Below are 20875 nucleotides of genomic sequence, written 5' to 3'. Positions count from 1 at the left end.
CATTTTATCTCATTTGGTGAATGTGAACATTTAGTGCCTTCCAAGTATCAAAAACATAGCATAGTCAAATGATTAAATGGGAATAAAATGTTGCTTTAATTTCCAAAAAGCATAAAAGGACCCCATAAATGCTTTATATATGAGGTATAAATATCTTATAATAATGTTAAGTGATGTCACCATAATTGTTATTTTAAAAGTCATGCTTTCTGTATAATTTCTTGATTAATATGTGAAGTGAGATGCTTATAGCAGAAAGCAGTCTGTACAAATGTAATATTATTGAAGATAATTCACTTTAATTCCATCACCCTGAATATAAATTATATTAATATACTAGAGAGGCAAATTTTCAAGAAGTATGAATATAGATTGGTGTAATTTAATCATTTGAAAGGGCTAAAACTGCAATGCCAATACATTTAGCTAAGACTTAGATCAGAATATGACTAAATCTTGTCTATCCAAAAAGAAAAGAATGCCCACATGGTCTCTCAGCTTAGAGCTCAGGTACACTGCTGGTCCCATAGCTAGCTAATGTTGGGACCTGATTTAGTGAGAATTACTGTCATTACAGATATTTTGAAAATACCCAACCCTTGAGTGAATTGAAGGTCCTCGGAAGGACAGCTAAAATGAAGTTAGCAATATAGTAGGTAGTACAGTTGGGCTCACAAAGAATTTGGTATCTTCCCCTCAACACCCCACTACCACCACCACCACCGAAAACGCAGATGTCAGGAGCTGACTCCATTTTTATTTAATCATCTGTTTCATTGAATTGAGTTGGATCAGACCCATTTTTGCCAAAGGGCGTTTATGCTCCAAGAGATAAAATCTTGCATTACTAGTTCTTAGCATTCAACAGTGAGATCAAAATCTCTCTCATGTTGTCTGACACGGAGTTGTTTGTTCCTGTCCGATCTTATTCTTTTAGAATGTTGCTAATAAGGATTTAAAACATTTCATTCTAATCTGTGACCTGTCTTCATGCCAGAAAAAGTTTGGAAAGAAAGGTCTCTTTTCTAGTTCTAGTTTCATCAGCACATGTTAACCTTGAGAAAGTCATTTGAACTTTTATTAGTTTTAGTAATGTCTTATTAGTTTTCTCAATCTGTAAAATGAGTGGCAGTGCTCTCTTAGAGTAATATGGTACAAATCAATTATGTACTGAAATGTGCTTTGAATTTTATAAATGTAAAAATATAGAGGTTGTTTTTGGTTTTGTTTTTAACTATGACCTCTATTTAGAAGGAAGACAGAATTACTTAGATGAGCTATTAATAAACTTAATAATTCACTGGCCAACGTTAGATTACACAGATTGTTCAAAACATTAAATAGGCCCTAACCCCGAACTAGTACATTTACTTGTTGATCTAGTTTCTAGGAATTGTTTTAGACTGAATAACAATGAGAATTATGATTGGTAAGTTTTGGGTAATTTTAAATGATTTTCTTAATGTGAAATACTAAACTAGTTAATGATTGCAACTAAGGTTTTGGGCAAATTGTCTGCCTGGTAGGATCCTAGTATGTAACCTGATTTTGATGTTGCTTTGATACAGGTTACAGCAGTCCTCAAAAAATATTTTCTTGTGGTATATACATTTTATAGCTGTTGAAATCGAATTTCAACATAAATATGGAAACTGACATTAGACTTTGGTCCTGAGAATTTACTTTAAAGTTGAAATAGATCAGGGTATGAGGAATTTAATAGAGGAATAGTAGGCTAAGGGCAGAGCTAAAATTAAAGGAATGTATGCCTTGAGTATCTTAATAGTTATCAGAAAGGATTTCACATATTTCTCTGAGCCTCCTAGTGGCTAAAGTAAATAAAGAAATGATATCTGTTAAAAATTTCCATTGGGGCTTCCCTGGTGGCGCAGTGGTTGAGAGTCCACCTGCCGATGCAAGGGACACGGGTTCGTGCCCCGGTCCAGGAAGATCCCACATGCCGCGGAGCGGCTGGGCCCGTGAGCCATGGCCGCTGAGCCTGCGTGTCCGGAGCCTGTGCTCCGCAACGGGAGAGGCCACAACAGTGAGAGGCCCGCGTACCGCAAAAAAAAAAAAAAAAAAAAAAAAATTTCCATCGTTCATTAGATTAAAAGCACACTGGTGGCTTAGGAGAAGCAAAGTGTTTCTGACTCTGCTGTTTGAGAAGTATTTCTCCTTTAGGGCCACAGATTTGGTACTATAAGAGATAAGAGTAAATGAAATTCTCAACAATAAAGTTTCAACAATAAATGTAATGGTGAGTTCCATTTGGATACTTTCTTAAGTGCCCTTCATGCCCTTCAGTGTAAGCCAAAGGCATACCACCACAGTGTAGTTAAAGGAAAACAGTTTCCTTTGGGGCCAAAGTAATGCAAGCCAAAGTAAATGTCACCAAACATACCTCAGGAAATACTCATCTAGATGAAGGGATTGACTGTATGACCTTAACGGCCACCTGTATTTATGTAAATATATATGTCTGTGCGTGTACACATATTTTAAATAAGAATTTGGTAGTATAAGTTATATTCTTTAGTAACACCTTAAAATATACATGCTCTTTGTTGTCTTTCTTAGCTTCAGTTTCTTTATCCATAAAACAGGAATAGTAAATACCCACTACATATAGTTGTGAGAAGTAAGATATAAAATGTACAAAGTGCTTAACACTTTGCCTGGTCACATGGTAGACTTTCAGTGAAAGGAAACTGCTACACTATTTTTATTATTGTTATTGCCAAGTAAGGACAGATCCAGAAATGTTAAAAACCAGCCATGTGAAAGGCAGGTTGACATCCATCCTCTTATGAAAAAGGATCATTCTTATGAAAGAACCTGTGACTCTCCTCGCCTGAATAAATAGGCACCCCATCTCTCCACCCAAGCAGTGAGGGAATGAATGCCTGCTGACATGGCTGAAACTTTCCTCACAAAGCATTTCAGGGTCTGTTCCAAGGTATGAAGAAGTAAACTGTTAAGCTACAAAGCTTCAGACCTTGAAGATCTGAACCTGGAAATTTTTCTAATTTAAAATTATCAAAATTAGAATTTCTAATCACCCACCCTAGGTGCAGCACCACAATAGAACCCAATATGTCTTTGGGTGAATTAATTGCAATATGTACCTCTAATTAAACAATTGGCTTACTTAGTATAAGTCAATTTAATGAAGGATATACATGAAAATAGAGCCACTTTTAGTTTAGGACAAAACCATATCAACAAGAAGCAGAATATCTACTTTGACTAGCCTGAGAATGTGCCTCCTAGTCATCTAACATTGGATTTAGATCACTAAGAAACAACTTTGGAAGAGAAGCATAGCCCTGAAATTATCTTCTGATCTGTTAAAATACCATTTCTGCTGATGCTCCGCACCACTGAAGTTCAGCTTCTGTCAAACATGTTTGTATCTTGAGCAAGATCATCAGAATACAGAGGCTCCTAGATGACTGCCTCAGAAGCTTTTATGTTGTTTATAGCTGACTTAAATAAGAATGGAGTTCTGTGACATTTATGTTGATCTGGGAGCAAAGCTAAATCCTAAAGTAGGTAGGATAAAAGCAGAAGAAGAGCAAAGTAGAATGATGAAGATGCCATCAACCGTGATCATACTGACTATATTATCATGAAATAAGCTTTAGATTTTAGTCAATTTCTTTTGGTAGCCAAAGTTATTAAATGGTATTCAGATGTTAGGTCTTATTAAATTTTAAATACATTGTAGGCAGAAATCTCAATTTAGTCTCTATATTGCTACTTTTGGAAAAGCAAAGAAAGTAAACCTTTTCTTATCCAGATTGTGGCATAAAGGTTATTATTCCATGGCCTAAAGGTGAGATTACTCCGGGAATATATAGTTGTTATTCTCTAGCCTCTCCAAAAGAACCTTGATCAGTACAATAGAATATCACAGTAATAGCTATTTTTCTCACCTTTCTTGAAAATAGTAAAGATAGCTTCTATCAGTATAATGAGATTAATACTGAGGAAACTGTTTTTGCAGATGTTTCAACTACTTCTTCCATGCGTTGTATTCAAGGTTCCGGTAGTGACTGCAGATGAATGGATAAAGACCTGTTGGAAAGCATTACTATGTACAAGAGCTATCACAGCAGCGTTCATACTTTTTTATTCACTAATCCCACTTTAGGGATCTTAACTTTAGGGTACATCTAATAGAAGAAAAAAAGCTACCGTGTACAGAGATATGAATAGGAATAATTATATAATAACAAAAGAAGAGAGCCAATATGATCTGAATGGTTAACAGTAGGAAAATGTTTCAGTACATTATGAAATCTCCATTTGTATGTAACCATGAAAGACAATTATTATGAAACTTACATTTGTGGAAATATTCATCTTAATTTATGTGGAGAAAACTTAAAAATCTTATGTACCATGTTGGTAACTGTGCCAAAATATGTATTTGCGTGTGGATAGGAACTAGATACAAATATACAGAAATTAAAACAGTTGTGTTAAATTAGTGGGTATGGATGTTGTTAGTGGTGGGGAGTTTTTTTCCCTCAAAAACTTTCATTCTTTTAAATTGTTTTTAGAATACCTCAGTGCCTGGGGGCATTATATCTGACTGTGGCTCTGATTGACACGAGAAACTCCTGAAAAGTATACATACCACTCTCAGTCCATAAAGTATAATTTCTTATTTTGATATTTATACCTGATTTTTCTCCACACCCCCAACAGATCCTCCAAGTTATTCCATTTGGGAGACCATTCATCTGGACCATCTAGAGTAATACATCTTGAGGAATTATAGTTTTGCTAATCAAATACGAACCACTTTAGAGATAATCTGATCCAGTGCCACCTGAGTTAAGTGTGAGATGTGGTTGGGAATTTCAGCTAGAGCAGTTTTCTCTCTGCTTTGTATATATTAGTCTTCTTCCAGTGCAATAGTTCTGCTATTAAAACAAATTTGAAAACCACTGATTTCACCCTCCTTATTATCTACTGAGAACTAGTGTCTCATGCTTGTGTATATTCAGTAACTGGAATATTCAGTAACACATTCCATCTTTGTATCACTTTGTTAGAGAAATCCTCTTTCATTCAGTGATCCTACTCTGGGATTATAGAAAACCAACCCAATTCTTACACGCAAAAGTCCTTCAAATTTTAATGATGGCTAGTATCCCCTCCATACTAATGAGGATTTTTCCTTTTTTTTTTTTTTTTTTTTTTTTGCAATACGCGGGCCTCTCACTGTTGTGGCCTCTCCCGTTGCGGAGCACAGGCTCCGAACGCACAGGCTCAGCGGCCATGGCTCACGGGCCCAGCCGCTCCGCGGCATGTGGGATCTTCCCGGACCGGGGCACGAACCCGCGTCCCCTGCATCGGCAGGCGGACTCCCAACCACTGCGCCACCAGGGAAGCCCCACTAATGAGGATTTTAAATCCTAATCCTGAATATGTTCTAAAGTATCAGGATGTTAGGTTTTCTATACAATTATTTGTCATCTGCACATTTCATAAACACATCAATTTTTTGCCTCTATCCAAGCAACTAATAGAATATATTAAACAGGACAAGGCAGAGCCTACTAGTTTTTTGTTTTGTTTTGTTTTTTTGCCTTTACCGAAGTTACTGATAAAATAAGTTAAATGGGACTATGCAACGCTTACTAGGGATTATTCTTCTGACGGTCTCTGAATAACTGGTCTCTTAACTACAGACCAACCTTACAATACTCATTTATATAATAATGTTATGAAAACTAAGTTAAATGCTTTGCTGTTGTCAAGAAAACTTTCAGATTTTTTCCATCAAAAAAGAAACTGTCAAAGATGGAAATGAAATCTTTTTTTTTTTTAAGACTTAAGGAAATTTCTAGTGCTTAAATATTTGTAAACTGAATTTCTGTAATCCATTTAAGAATGTGTTTGTTGGACTATAGATTCTGGGTTTAAAGACATTTAAAATGTATAGATTTCCCTCACCTTCATCGGGCTGCATTTTGTTTATTAGGATTTTTGTTATATCCTTTCCAGGTTGAAAACCCTTCTAACAGAAAAGGGAATCATGATAAGAGTTGGACAAGGTCTGTCTTCTCTGTCTTTTTACCTGGTCAGGGGGCTTAATGTTTTTTGATCTTGCTTTGAAACCCTTTGCTGTTACCTCATTTAAACCAAATCTGGCCTGTTCTGACAAGTGCACATTTTTATTTTCTATTCTTCCTGGGATGTGTGCCCTACTTTTTAAATTATGAGCCCATCAAAGAAAACCCTTTTAGTTGGTTTCTTTGGTTCTTCTCCTTTTATTTTGCATTGAGAGTGTGTGCAATTGTTTGGTTGGTCAGAATTTTGATTTTCATAATTTTCTATTTCTTGTCAGTTATTAACCCCTTTTGAAGACTGTAACTACAAAATCATACCTATTTGTTTCCTGAACTTTTTGAAATGCATTTTGCTAAAGTCATGTTTCAGTTTAGCCAGGGCTAGTGATCCCTTTTTCTTACTATTACAGTTATTTTTACCCCAGAATTTCTGTCACCCTGTCACCTTCTACATCACCAGACAATTTTTTCTAGCTGGGCAGAATTAAACCCAGAGTAATTTCTCCCATTGTTTGTTTCCACTGATTTTGAAAAATAACATGTTAAATTAAGTCAGTGTATCAAATACTTACTTTCCTAAAATGATGGTTACCATCCCTTTATCCCCCCGCAACCCCCAAGTATGATTACCCTTTTCCTCTGTGGCACTTGTATAGTGTGCTCTGGGAAAACTGCACCCATACCCTGTCTAGCTGCAGAACCCACAGTGTTGCCCTCAGGTGTTCATCTTCCGAACTCTTTCCTGTCTATTTTCTCTTTGTCTTAACCTAAATGTATGTGGAATTTTATAAAAATATATAACTTTTTTAAAAAACCCAAGGATTTTTCTCTATTAAAAATACAGTATATAATTATTTTAGAAAATAAGACTCTCCATATTCTCACTTCCAAAGAAAATCAAAGGTAACACTATTTAATATATTTTAGTCTAGTTATCAGTGGACAGAGATAACTCTGTCCCATTTTTTTAATGGACTTATGCTATTTGGGGGAAGGGGAGTACATGACTTTAGTATTCAAGCAGTATTCTAAGCCTGTACCATAATTTCTTTAACTAATTCCTTATTCTTGGACATTTGGGTTGTGTCCCAGTTTTTAGAAGAATTCCTGAGTCAAAAGATATAAGGAAGTTTTTTTTTGTCAAATTGTCAAATTGCCTTCCAGAAAGTTTGTCCCAGTCTACAGTGGTAATGCACATATTTTTTCACTTCTCTGTTACTTCAACACTAGCCAGCCCAGAGTGGGGTGGGGGAGGTGCAATGTGCATGTGCACACGTGTATTTTTATGCATTACCAACTTAGCAGATGAAAAAGATGGGTGTAGGTACAGTGCTATACCCATTTCCTCCTATTGGCTCTGTGTTTGAAATACAGACTTCCATCCATATGTGCCAGTTTGACAAATTCACTGACACCGATGAGACTATATCTACCCTCTGTTAGAATTTCAAGTTCACATAGTGAGTTTGCGTATAGGTATCTAAAGTCAAACCATCTTTGTCATTATTTTCACCAGAGCAGTGCTAAGTATCACTTCTAGGAAATTGCTTCTTTTTATGTAAAACATGTTCTTTCCTATTAAGTCAAAAATTTTACCTGGGTTTTTCCTTCTTCCTCCAAAAGTAATGTAATAAAACCTTCTTGATTAAGTTGGTGAGTGTCCTATAAGACATTCTTCTGGGTATTCTTCAGGTGTTCCTCAGTTCCTTACCTGAAGTTACCTGTTTATATTCATATGCCTTTTTTTATTCTTTGTTCCTAAGCTAAGTCTTTTAACTTAAAAGATGAAAATATATCCTGTGTCCCCATGGCCTTCAGTTTTTTTACCCTGAACAACCAAGCCTCTTAATTGAAATGTGCTCTGCCCCTGAACTCACAGCAGCTAAGACCTCTACTGCTGGCAGATCAAGTATAAACAGTGTTGTTGATAAGCCCTCCAGGTTTGCTGCTGGATTGATTGGCTCACTAGCACCTGAATTTCAGTTCTATTTTTTAAATGACTGAAGCCACCATGGAGTCTTGTGCCACGCCTTTTCCTTGGAATAATATGACATGAGAGGTGATGGTGCTTTGCTGAGGAGTGGTTCCCCTCCCTCTCCCTCATTATGACACACACAAAATTGTCAAAATCATAGTACACAGTATAAAGAGAAAAGTGAAAATTGAATCCTTTTCCTTAATACTGATACTACTTTGATTTCATTAGTGTGGATTATGATTTCGGTTTAAATGTAACTTTGGGGTATACCTTTAATTCTCTGTGAGTAATGGTTCATGTGTTGTTTGTTCATGTGTCAGTTAATAACATGAATGTCTGAGACATAGTTTTATAGTAGAGGCATTTCCACTTGGAACAGCTTGAATAGCAACATCCTGAGTTAGCTACACAGTACAAACAGCGTGGCCCAGGCCTCCAAAACTTTATCTTTTAGAGGAGTTGACCTGTCATGAGACATTTCTAACTTGCTATAAAAGCAGGATAGCTGGCGAATAGAAATACATAATATAGGCTTGGGAGAGCATAATAAAGGAAATAAGGAAATAAAAGTATACTTAAAGTTCCCAAGTATACTTGTAAAGTACATGTAAAGCACAAAAAGGATTTGATATATCTGAAATACGCTCTTCTACTAATATGCCAATAATGATTTTATAGCTTTTGAGAATCTGAAAACGTGTTTAGGGTAAATAAGGAACTACATTTTTATTTTTATTTAATTTCAATTAAATTTAAATAACCATATGTAGCTAGCAGTCATCCTATTAGAGAGTGCAGATAAAACATTTCCATTATTGCTGTTGAGCCAGACAATGAACACTTGTATCAATTAGAAGGTTTTAACTTTTATAGACCCATAGTTCTGGGATACTGAGCAGAGTCTTAGGAACCCCAGCTCCTTTGTTTATTCTCTGTCCTTTCCTCCTGACCTGTTCCCTTGTTTTCTGCTTTTCTATTTAAACCTTTTGGTGACAGTTTGTAAATGTGGGACCGTCCATTCACTCTCCTTCCCCTCCCCATTTACACATTGATCAGACACATTTGGAGGGAGAATGGACGGGACTTGCTGATGCATTGGCGGGGGTGGGGGAGTGAAGAATCGAGGTAAGAACTTTTGGTTTACCGCCTGAGCAGCTAGATGATGCAGTTTCCTCGGAATTGAGACAGCTGCCCATCAAATCCATGACTCGATTATGTAGCAACTCTTACAGATCTTTGAGAATCTGAGAATAAAACTGTGAATCCTCTCCTGAAAAATATATGTATCAGGTATGGAATTTTGTACATAAAAATTTAGGACAAAAATCGCAGCCTGGTGGACTCTGTTGGGAACCTAATACCTTAGAGCTTCACCCTTAGTTTCACTATGGGATTGCCCAACTTGTCATTTTTACATCTGAAGTCACACAGAGTAAAATTGGTCTCAATACAGTACATGCACAAATTCCCTTTGCCATATCCAATACAAAAGTCATAGAACCATAGACTCTTCTCAGCATTAGGGAAAAAACAGTTGAACATCTGATGCAATCTTTCTTGCTTGTACAGTTTATTAGGAGCATACCTAATTTTGTAGAGGGACTTGGTTCATGGGCTTGTGAACACAGACCCTAACTGGCATTTAAGTTATTTGACCTATATGTATGCATTAGTTATCTATTGCTGTGTATCAAGAGACCCCAAAATTTAGCAGCTTAAGAGTAAACATTTCGGGCTTCTCTGGTGGCACAGTGGTTAAGAATCCGCCTGCCAATGCCGGGGACACGGGTTCAAGCCCTGGGCCAGGAAGATCCCACATGCCACGGAGCAACTAAGCCCGTGCGCCACAACTACTGAGCCTGTGCTCTAGAGCCCGCGAGCCACAGCTACTGAAGCCTGAGCACCTAGAGCCCGTGCTCCACAACAAGAGAAGCCACTGCAGTGAGAAGCCTGCAACGAAGAGTAGCCCCTGCTCGCCACAACTAGAGAAAGCCCGCATGCAGCTACGAAGACCCAAAAGTAAAAAAATAAATAAATTTTTAAAAACGAATAAAAGACAAAAAAGACATTAAAAAAAAAGAATAAACATTTAGTATCTCACACAGTTTTCATGGGTCAGAAATTCAGAAGCAGCCTAACTGTATAATTCTCGGTCAGGATTTCTCATGAGGTTGTAGCCAAAATGTCAGCCAGGGCTTCAGACATCTGAAGGCTGGTTGCCTGGGGCTGGAAGCTGTACTTCCATGATGGCTCATTCGTGTGGCTAGTGACTCTGAGCTGGCTGTATGCAGAAGGCCCAGTCCCTCACCACGTGGACCTTTCCGTAGTGCTACTTGAGTGTCTCACATTGTGGCAGCTGGCTTCCCCTAGGCCAAGCAATCCAAGGAGGAGAAGGTGGAAGTCACAGTGTCTTTTACGTCCTAACTTTGTAAGTCACGCACCATTATTTCTGCAATATCCTGTTGGTTACACAGGTCATCCCTATTTACTGGGGGAGGGGACTGCATGAGGGCATGGACATCAAGAGGTGCATGACTCATTGAAGTCATCTTCGAGGGTGGCTACCACAATGTAAAAGAATGGTCTTATACCTTCCTCCCCCAAAACTGATTATTCTCTCCTTTCTCCCTCAAGTCTATCCTTCGTTTGGTTTGTTAGTTAGTTGGTTTATTGTGCAGCAGTATCAGAGGGGTGGTAATGAGCATTGGTTTCTAGGAATGTTGGAAGTCAGTGAAATATCAGCTCTATAGTTGTTTCCAAAACACTTGTATCTCTGTATACCCCATAGAGACTGTTTGAAAATTAGATAATAAAATAGCCATCCTCTTAATTCTTCATATTATAAATTCACCTGTTTTAATGTAGTAACTCTTTAGTTAATAGAAATAGACTTCTGGAAATCACACTGGATTATGTAGAGGTTAGGCCTGAATGAAAGTCCTCTCTTCTCCCTTTGCTAGGAAATCTTTTCTGCTTGTTTCCTATAGGCATAAAGGTAATCATATTCTTCCTCTGTTCCCTCTGTGCTCAGCTCTCCACTTGTTAGCTCTGTGACCTTAGACACATTATCTCATCGCTTTGTGCATCCATTTTTTCCCATTTGCAAAATGGGTGCAATAATTGTACCTGTTTCTTGCTTTGTAGGCTAAATGACATGCTTGCAACATACTTAGTATGATGTCTAGCACATTGGTAAGCACCCAGATGTCAACAGCTGCTACCACTGATACTTACTGTGGTGGTGATGGTGGTTATTGCAGTCACACTAAACTATACATCTCTGTATTTCTAGGTGTCTCTTTTACCTTTCCATTTACTGGACAATTACTAAGCACTTCTTAGGCCTTATTACATAGATGGGTGGTATTATCACCATTTTACAGATGGGGAAATTGAGGGTAGAGAGGTTAAATAACTTGTTCCAAAATCACACAGTTATTAAGTTGTACAACTTTGTGAAATTGGATTAGATTTAAGGAAGATATATCACTGTGAACTTCAGAAGAGCATCTCAAGACTGAAAACAAGAGACTATATAGTCAATCTTTGACTCTTCATAGTTGGATCCTTTATAATCAAAAGATCTTAGTTTAAATCATAATGCCAGGTTGCATCACTTTTACCAGTACATATGTAAAGGGAAGGGAATGAAGGAGAGGCAAAATGAGCTTTGCTGCTTTTAAAGAGTTACTGTTTAGACATAGAGAACAGACTTGTGGTTACCAATGGGGAGGGGTGTTGGGGGGGATGGACTGGGAGTTTGGGATTAGCAGATGCAAACTATTACATATAGAGTGGATAAACAACAAGGTCCTACTATATAGCACAGGGAAGTGTATTCAATATCCGGTCTGATAAACTGTAACGGAAACGAATATTTGAAAAAAAGAATGTCAAAAAAAAGTTACTGTTTTAAATGCTTGAGAAGAAAAGTTACAGAAATTGCAGTAAACATCTAAGTCTAGTGACAGTTTATCAGAATTTTAAATTAATGAACATTTTATTATAGAGGGTCCATATTCAGATTCAACTCTGTAAAATAAATTTACAGACTTGACAGTGAGATCAAAATAAGCATGTACCAAGAAGAACTTTAAAAACATAGTTTTGCTCATTTAGCAAACCAGGCAGTCCGTTGGAGCTACTATTGAGTTTATGGAGAGTCACGTTTGTTTGTTTTGCTTTTCTCCTCCCTGTGCTTTGTCTCCCTCTGAAAAGCGGAGAACTCTCCTTTCTCAGGAAAGACATGTATAATTTGATTTTAAGTAGAGTTCATTGCACAGGGCATAGGGTTTTTGTTTGTTTTTGATGAATGAGTCCAGTGCTGTGACTATATTATCCTGTGATATCAAGGATAATTGTAATCAAAATAATTAGCTGTTAAAATTTTACCATTAGGTGATTTGGAAATAATTCAAAGAAAAATAAGAGATCATTAAATTACAAACCTGAGGAATATGAATGTTTTTTATTATTCAGAACGTGATTTTGTTTCTGGTTATATGCCCACTTAAAAGACTTATGCTTTTTATTATGATCATACAAGCAGCCTTTGAATTTATCCAAGGAAGGGAAGACTAGTTTTGGGAATGTCATAAGCTCATAGGTAATAGCCGCTGAAAGGACAATAGCAGATTAGTAGCTAAATAAGATATTGCCAAAGAGTAAATTAATGTAATGGGCTGGCAATGTAGAGGAGCCTTGGTGAATGTTTGCCAATAGCTAATGGCTGCTATAGCCAGAGCTGCTAACACTGCTGGTATGTGTGCTGATCTCTTAAGTCCTGAGGAAGACCAGAATGTGACAGTTTTACCTGTCATCTTCACATGTTGAAAATGAGAGGAAAGTGCTGTTTGATGATAATCATGCAGGTTCTGAGTGTCATCCAAAACATGAGAAATGCTGCAATAATAAGCATGGGTTTGTGAGGAGCATTATAATTCTGAAATATCTCTGTGCCTTCCAGGCTTTCTCAGGAGTGTTGTTTTTAATGTAGCCTGTCCCTAAATTATGAAAATGAACATTTTTCCTGAGAAAGCCTTATAGGAACCTGTGGCCTGGATAGGAATTGATGTTAGGTTATTGATGCACAGAATTTGGATGATCATTGAGAATAAAACTCCTGCTAAGTAGGGCATATCCAGGAAAAACCAAGAGTTAATGAATGAGGTATTAGTACAATTACTGACTGATTATTGGGAAGGGCTGTTTGCCTGCCTTTGGAGACTAGGTTATATGCTATATATCATATACCCTCTCTTGCCACCTGTCCATGTGCCATGCAGATAAGTTAGCATGATGCCATGCCATGGGCAATATGAAACTAACGTGTGGATCCTGATGTCATAATGTCTGTGCTTATTTTCATGAAAATAGTGCTATAGATGTTTTGAAGGAAGTAAGATGAATTAAACACAACCATTCTTATTAAGAGATATAAACATTTTTTCCCCAAAGGCTGAGTTAAATGTATATAAGGGTAGATTGTTTTGAGGAACAATGGGAATTTAGGAAGGAAGTATAGTTTTTAAAGAGTGGCTATCAAAATGATAAACTGAATAGCTAATCCTTAAGAGTTCCTTAAGCTACAGTTGCTGTGTATCCTTGGGGTCTTTTGTTTCTTGCTCAATTAAAAAATTCAAAGTAGAAAGATCCAAAGACCAAATGTTGCCTTCAACCATAACATTTACTCTACTCAACATAGGATACAGGAGAGCTGCAGTCTTGAGAGAGAGACAAAACTTCTGAGTCTGTTTTTTGGTGTCCCTAGCCTTGATAGCCAAGGGTGGTGGACTTCTAGGGCGATGGCTCTTGGAAGTTGCCCATCTCAGTCAAGCCACCTCCCTTCTTGCTCAGGGCTTAGTGTGAAGTTTTTGAGAGAAAATTTGCCTAGCAGTATATTCCCAGTCACGTGTGTGATGACAGGGATGCCACTTGACAAGCCACTGAAACAGTAGTATCTTGCCTACCGGAGATGGAGAGCCAGTCTGGACACAGTTAAATGTCTGTGTAAATGTTAATGGAGGCTGTGAAATAATAATGGACCTTAAAAAGTGTGAGTGGGGGGGGCAGGGGTTCAAGTTAGTTGTAAAGTTATATGTATTTTTAAAGGATTAGGTAAAGTAAGCTCAAGTGCTAAGACATTTGACTATAAGATGCTTTATTGAATTGAATAAGGGAATTGGTACTACAATGGCTGAAATTTCCTTTTTGCTGGTTGTGTCTTCCATTTGTATGAATAACGAAGGGGGACTGTACCTAGAAAGCAAGCAGCTGAGTTTGATTTATGCTTGGTGCTTCTCCCATCACCACTGACCCATATTACTTTCACTGCCCCACTCATTCACCCACTCAAGCAGATGGCATAGTGTAACACCATTCAGAATTTTTAGCAAGTTTTCACAGCTGTACACTGTTCACTTATTTTCAAGTGAGCTAGAGTCCAGCTGAGTATTCATGCTCTGCTAATCCCAGCTGTGGCAAGAGCTTTGACAGAAATGGTCTCTGGCTCCCTGAGTCTGTAACTTACTCAAAGATACCGTCTTCTCTGTACCAAGACCTGGCCAACGCACATACTTAACTCTAAGCAGAAGAAAATTCAGATTTCGTAGTATTGGCCATATTCAAAGCAACGTTCCAGATATAGCTCTCAGCCTGCAGTTGAGGCCACGTACTTTTCTCTCTGGGGTGTTACAGCATTGTTCATGCTCTCTCTTGGGGCTTTTGATTTGCAGATGCTAATGCTGGAGACCGTGGACAGACCAATAACGCCGCTTCCGCATCAGCTTCCAACTCCACCTGAACAGTCCCGAGCAGCCAGCTGCACAGGAAAAACCACCAGTTACTTGAGTGTCACTCAGCAACACTGGTCACATTTGGAAAGAAAATTAAAAAGAGAAAAAAAACCTGTTCATTTTAGTGTTCAATTTTTTTATTATTATTGTTGTTCTTATTTAACCTTGTAAAATATCTATAAATACAAACCAATTTCATTGTATTCTCACTTTGAGGGAGACCCAGGGGTTGGGAGGGGTCGTGGGGAGGGGAAAGCGGGGCACTAGAACACACAGTCTCTCTCCCACGACAATCTTTTTTTTATCAAAAGTCTGCTGTTGTATACTTTAAAAACAGGACTCCTGCCTCATGCCCCTTCCACAAAAGAAGAAAACTTTGTTCTGTGCGGAAGTTGTTTTGAACTTTGTTTTCTTTTAAAGTCAAGTGTAAGACTTGGGTATAGTGCACAGCTTGAAATTGGTTGGGAGCTTAGCAGGTGTAACTCAATGGGGACTTAAATGTCACTTGTAAAATTAATCCATATCCTCGGGTACTTGAAGACATGCCTTTGGCATGTTGATGGCAGGTGTGGCAGACAAAAAAGGAAATGTGTGTCATTTGTAACCCTGGAGGTCAATAAAGTTTGAATCTATAAGGGGAAAATTCTTAATTGATTTGTCAAGGTTTTATTTTGCTCTTAATCAGTGCTAGTGGTGAAGAAACTTACGTAGGAAGCTGTCAAAGGAGGAGCGTGTGTGCTCTGTGTGTGGATCTTTGTTTGCCTGACCAAAGGTTCTCTATAAATCTTAGTACAGTTTTAATCTAGTGACCTAGGAGGAGACTAAAAAGGGTGCTGAGCTGGCCCCTCTTACTGCAGAGGTCAAAAGCTAATGAACCTGGAGGAAGGGGACAGGCCAGGGGCAGGTCTCACCACTGGATGAATTTGTCCAGATTTTTTCTGAAGTTGCTTCCCTTGGAAAGATACACTTGAGAGGACATCACAGTTAAATAATGTGAACTGTAACAGTCTACTGGCTTATTTTTCATATTTTTTAATTGCAAAATGAGCTTGCAGAAAGTGCCACATTCTGCATATAGTTCTGATTTTAAATCCAAATCTAGAATCTGTATTTAATTTCAGCCTTTTTAACCTCATGCTTTTTAAATTTTATTTATTGATGCATGTGAGATAGACCATTATAATTTTAGATGGTAGGAATATTAAAAACTACACGTCAAAATGATATAAACAGTCACTTGTACCTGCTGACTTTATAGGAAAGCTGATTATATAAATGTGTGTATATATGTTATATACATAGATTCAATACTGCCTTTAGTTTTGGGTTTTTTGTTTGTTTGTTTGTTTGTTTTTGTCCACAGTATCAAAATTGACTGGTTGAAGCATGAGAAGAATGTTTCCCCCCAAACCCAGTTAAGAATTTTTGTTTCTGTTATTCTTTGTATAATCAGTGAACAGTGTAAGAATCAGTCTCTGTTTTTGAAGAAAAAGCAATATTCCTTGGAAAGCAAGGAGAATTGAAGGATTATGTTGGCAGTGAGGAAATAGGTTTTCACAACTAGTTTGGTTTATATGTTTAAGGTTGACATCTATGCGGGCCTTATATACTCTAAAATGAACCTTAGTCACCTTGGTGCTTATGGGCCATTACTTGACCTAATGAATCTTTAAGGCACAATCAGTTGTACTTTACATTTAAAGATCACTTGAGTGATGGCCGCCTTTCCCGCCTACCTTCCTTCCTTCCCCATACACCTTCCAAGGTTAGCTGATAACTGTAGGGCTGCAGAGCTGAGCCCCAGATTGTGTGTAACCTCCCTTCACCCTCCTTGTTGCCACCTTAGGACATGTTAGGGGTCTCGCCCTCCAGGTGATTTGGAAGTAGAGTGTCTCGGCAGCCCTCATGCAGGTCCCGGCACCCTGTCCTGCTTCTTAACAAAGTGTGTGTGACTCTCCAAGAGAGTCGTACTGCCTGCTGACATGAACCAGTACCCAGAGAGACAACGGTGAGCCATCTTAGTTTTCACTCACTGTCTGGCTAAGCTCTTAAGCCACAGAAGCGTTTCTCAAGCCTCTGGTTATATCAGAGTTCATGAGAAGGGAAACACACTCAGTCAAACCAAATCAAATTGAATTTTACTTTGCATCATGAGCTTCCGAGAGCAAATTAAGATTTGAAAGAAGTCTGAATCAAAGTATTTGGCAGCATAATTCCTAAAGGGAATGGCTTTGATAGACCATTTTCAGAAAAGATTTATAAAGAAGCTGGACAGCAGGTCTGTGACAAAGGAATGGACCTACTTTCAGACCAAACTGCCCAGCCAAACATTTGGACACAGACACTACTCTGGACTTGGTATACTTGCTAGAGTCCATAAAAATCTGTGCTTGTTTTAGGAAACACTTTCCCCCCACAAATGGGGTAAGAGAAGAAGAGAGAAAAGTCAGATGCTTTTCTCTTATTTTATTGTGTGTGTGTGTGTGTGTGTGTGTGTGTGTGTGTGTGTGTGAGGGCTGAGGTGCATGATTTTTCTTTCTCAAGGATCATGGCGGGATCACAGAACTCTTTTATACAAGTGAGATCCAGGTCTCTGAATATCTTTTTGTAAATAATAATAATAATAATAAAAAGCTCCTCACCAAATTCAAGCTTGTACATTATATTTTCTTTCAATGTTTTTAAATTTAAGTTTTATTGTTTTGTATGTAAATATGTGGACCCAGGAACTGTTATTAATGAGCAAAAAGTTACTGTTCAGGGCAGTGATTCTGTTTAATAATCAGACAAATTGTAGACGAGCTTTTTAAAGCCATATAGTTTTAACTCTGTACAGTAGGTACCGGCCTGTATTATTGTAACAATAACTCTAGCAATGTATAGTGTATCTATATAGTTTGGAGTGCCTTCGCTTCCATGTGTTTGTTTTTTTGTTTTTCATTTTGGAAGTTTTAATTGGTTTCTCTATCCATGTCTCCCTGTCCCGCCCCTTTCCCTTTGAAATAATAGCTCACTCATAACACATTATCTTTGCCCCTTCCACAGTTAATTTCAGTGATACCATGCTCAGGAGTGGAAAGAGGAAACCATGTTCATAATCTCATTTCATTTAAGCCCTGCCTTTGATTTGGTTCTGAACATCTGTTTCCTCCTCAGTTGCAGTGACCAGTTTCATTTCACTCGGTCCATCCAGGGACTTAGTGTAGTGCCAGGGAGCCCTAGAGCTGGAGGATATTGAATAGATTAGATTTTGCTCGTCTCTGTCCCCAAACCCTAACCATGGGTCTTACAAACAGCAGATTCCGGGAGACTTCCACCCTCTCTCTCTCTCTCCTCCTTGTCTACTTCCCTCCCAAATGAGAGAAAGAAATAGAGAGAGAATTAGATTTATGAATCAAAGTTTCTTAATGTATCAGTTTTGATACATGAGTGGTCTAAAATGCTGTGGTGCAATTCCTAGTGGCTGCTGCACAATTGCCTCCCGCATGATGAGGACTGTTGTTTTCGCAAGGGAACTTTCCTCCCTCCTGCCACCTCTACCCCTGTTCAATGAAATGTCATTTTAATTTATCTTTGAAAAAAATCAGTTTAATTCTTACTGTGTGCACATCATGAAGGCCTTTTTCGAAAGAAAAAAAATCAAATTTGTTTTGCCTCCAAGTACTCCATATGTCTTGAGTAGAATAAAAAAAACTTTACCAAACCAAAGGTTGCTATTTTTGAAATATCACGTGTTCATTCCAGCAAGGCAGAAGACTGCACCTTCTTTCCAGCAACGTGCTGTGTCCTTTTTTTTTTAAGTCCTCTTAATTTTTAGACACGTATTTTTGATTTGTGTTTTAACAAAGCCTGCCTAACCAGTCATCTTGTCTGCACCAATGCAAAGGTTTCTGAGAGGACTATTGTATTCTCTATCCCTGTGGATATAAAGACACTGGCATTTCATTTCTTTTTCCCTTTCCCTTTTAAGGGATTTAACTTTGGAATCTTCCAAAGGAAGTTTGGCCAGTGCCAGATTCCCAGAAGTTTGGGGATTTTTCTTTGTTTTAAACCAAAATTGTATCTGATTCTTCTTGTTCATGTTAGTGATCATCTAATCACAGAGTCGAACACTTTCTCCCCTATACAGAAAAATAAACTAAGCATGCTTTACAATAAAATCTGTCTTTTCTAATAGAAACCTGAGCCACTGAAAGTAAGAGAAGCAACTAGAAGCAGAGTAGAGTCCCAGACTAAGGTCTATGTTTGAGAGGCTTTGAAAGTAATCCCTGGGGTTTGGATTATTTTCACAAGGGTTATGACATTTTATTCAAGTTTGTTGCTCCGTTTTGCACCTCTGCAATAAAAGCAAAATGACAACCAGTACATAAGGGGTTAGCTTGACAAAGTAGACTTCCTTGTGTTAATTTTTAAGTTTTTTTCTTACTATATCTGTCTACAGGCAGATACAGATAGATGTATGAAAATGTGCTTGCCTGTAAAATTTGCATTCATAAATGTGTTGCCGATGGATCACTTGGGCCTGTACACATACCAATTAGCGTGACCACTTCCATCTTAAAATCAAATCTAAAAAACAAAATTTATTATATATATATATATATAAAGGACTGTGGGTTGTATACAAACTATTGCAAACACTTGTGCAAATCTGTCTTGATATAAAGGAAAAGCAAAATCTGTATAACATTATTACTACTTGAATGCCTCTGTGACTGATTTTTTTTTTTCATTTTAAATATAAACTTTTTTGTGAAAAGTATGCTCAATGTTTTTTTTCCCTTTCCCCATTCCCTTGTAAATACATTTCGTTCTATGTGACTTGGTTTGGAAATAGTTAACTGGTACTGTAATTTGCATTAAATAAAAAGTAGGTTAGCCTGGAAATGAAATTAAAATTCACAAGTGTGTGGTCTTTATTTCAGTACCCAACCTTCTTTTCTTCACCCTACCTATTCTGCCACTGCAATATGTAGTCACATCACCACTTCGTTCCTCCAATTAGAGAAACATGAATCTTTGTTATAAAAATCAAGATGTGAACACTAGTTCTTCTTTCAAATGATCTTATTCCATTGTATAGCCCCAACAGGTGCAGCTTCCATCTTGGAAACCTTTGGCTTTGATGTAGAGGAAGTTTTGCAGACACTGCTTTGAAAAGAAAGAATACATCCCTGAAAGGGATGAATTTTTAAAATGTGTATAAGCTGCTGTCTGATTACTGTGTTCATGGTTTGGTGTAGCTGTATTTTCTTTTAACTTTCATCCCATTAGTAATGGTCTTTGGGAGTATCTGTGAATTATATGAACACCACAAACAGTGGGGCTGTACCTCCCAGGTAACCAACACGTGTTTGAGTCTGCTCATTTCCAATACTGGATGATGTATGTAAACATGTTATGTCTCTTAGTGCAAAAAGAAACATCATTTTTTTTTAGGGCTGGCTCACTCTGTCAGGCCTAATCTAAAGGCTAGATATAAAGTCATGTGACTGCTGCTTCAATAAAAACAAATTTATATTGGATAAAGTCTGGTCCTCTTTATTTACTTCTTATTGTGGTGGTGTGCTTAGCTAATATTTGTAAACTAGTTTAACATGTTTACCAGTTGCGGGGATTTGGGGGGAAGGGTGGGGATCAGCACAAATATGCAAGATGTCACTTGTGGGATGGGTCTCCTGATGGCATTGAAGTGCGTTTGTTTGGGATATACTACTATCTTATTTCCTGCCATATTTGAATTGGGATTGAACAAGATATCTTTTTAACTTAAAAACTCCTGAAAGACTGCGTCGTTCATTTCTAAGGTCTTCCAAAATGTTGTGACGAACCAGTCCTTCGGGATCATGTCTCAGGAGAGCGGTGAGGCTGGATGCCAGTTGAGAAGGTGCTCTAGAAGTGTAGTTAGGAAAGGGAGCGCTCAGGTTGCAGCTCCCCTTCATGGAGAAGTCTGTGAAAGGAAGGGAACAAAAGTGATGGGGCTGTCACCCCTCTCTCAGGTGCAAAAATACTTCGCCCAC

The 20875-nt window shown here is 37.9% G+C and overlaps 1 protein-coding gene across 4 annotated transcripts in view; it reads left to right on the top strand.

The window, feature by feature from the left end:
• GSK3B (glycogen synthase kinase 3 beta) overlaps window positions 1–20374 on the top strand; it is a 201100-nt gene extending 180726 nt beyond the window's left edge. For 2 of the 4 annotated variants that reach the window (XM_060010715.1, XM_060010717.1), the window contains one exon: window positions 14796–20374. In XM_060010715.1, the coding sequence (XP_059866698.1) occupies window positions 14796–14863 (68 nt within the window). In that variant the 3' untranslated portion in view covers window positions 14864–20374. Of the gene's footprint in view, window positions 1–4006; window positions 5136–6018; window positions 6069–14795 lie in introns of those variants that run through there. The other 2 variants (XM_060010718.2, XM_060010716.1) reach the window with 2 other exon arrangements.
• Window positions 20375–20875: the final 501 nt, after the last annotated feature.

Source organism: Delphinus delphis, chromosome 4 (assembly GCF_949987515.2).
Source record: "Delphinus delphis chromosome 4, mDelDel1.2, whole genome shotgun sequence".
Classification (NCBI taxonomy): domain Eukaryota; kingdom Metazoa; phylum Chordata; class Mammalia; order Artiodactyla; family Delphinidae; genus Delphinus; species Delphinus delphis.
Note: the sequence above shows the minus strand (reverse complement) of the source record. Positions and strands in the feature narration are given on the sequence as shown.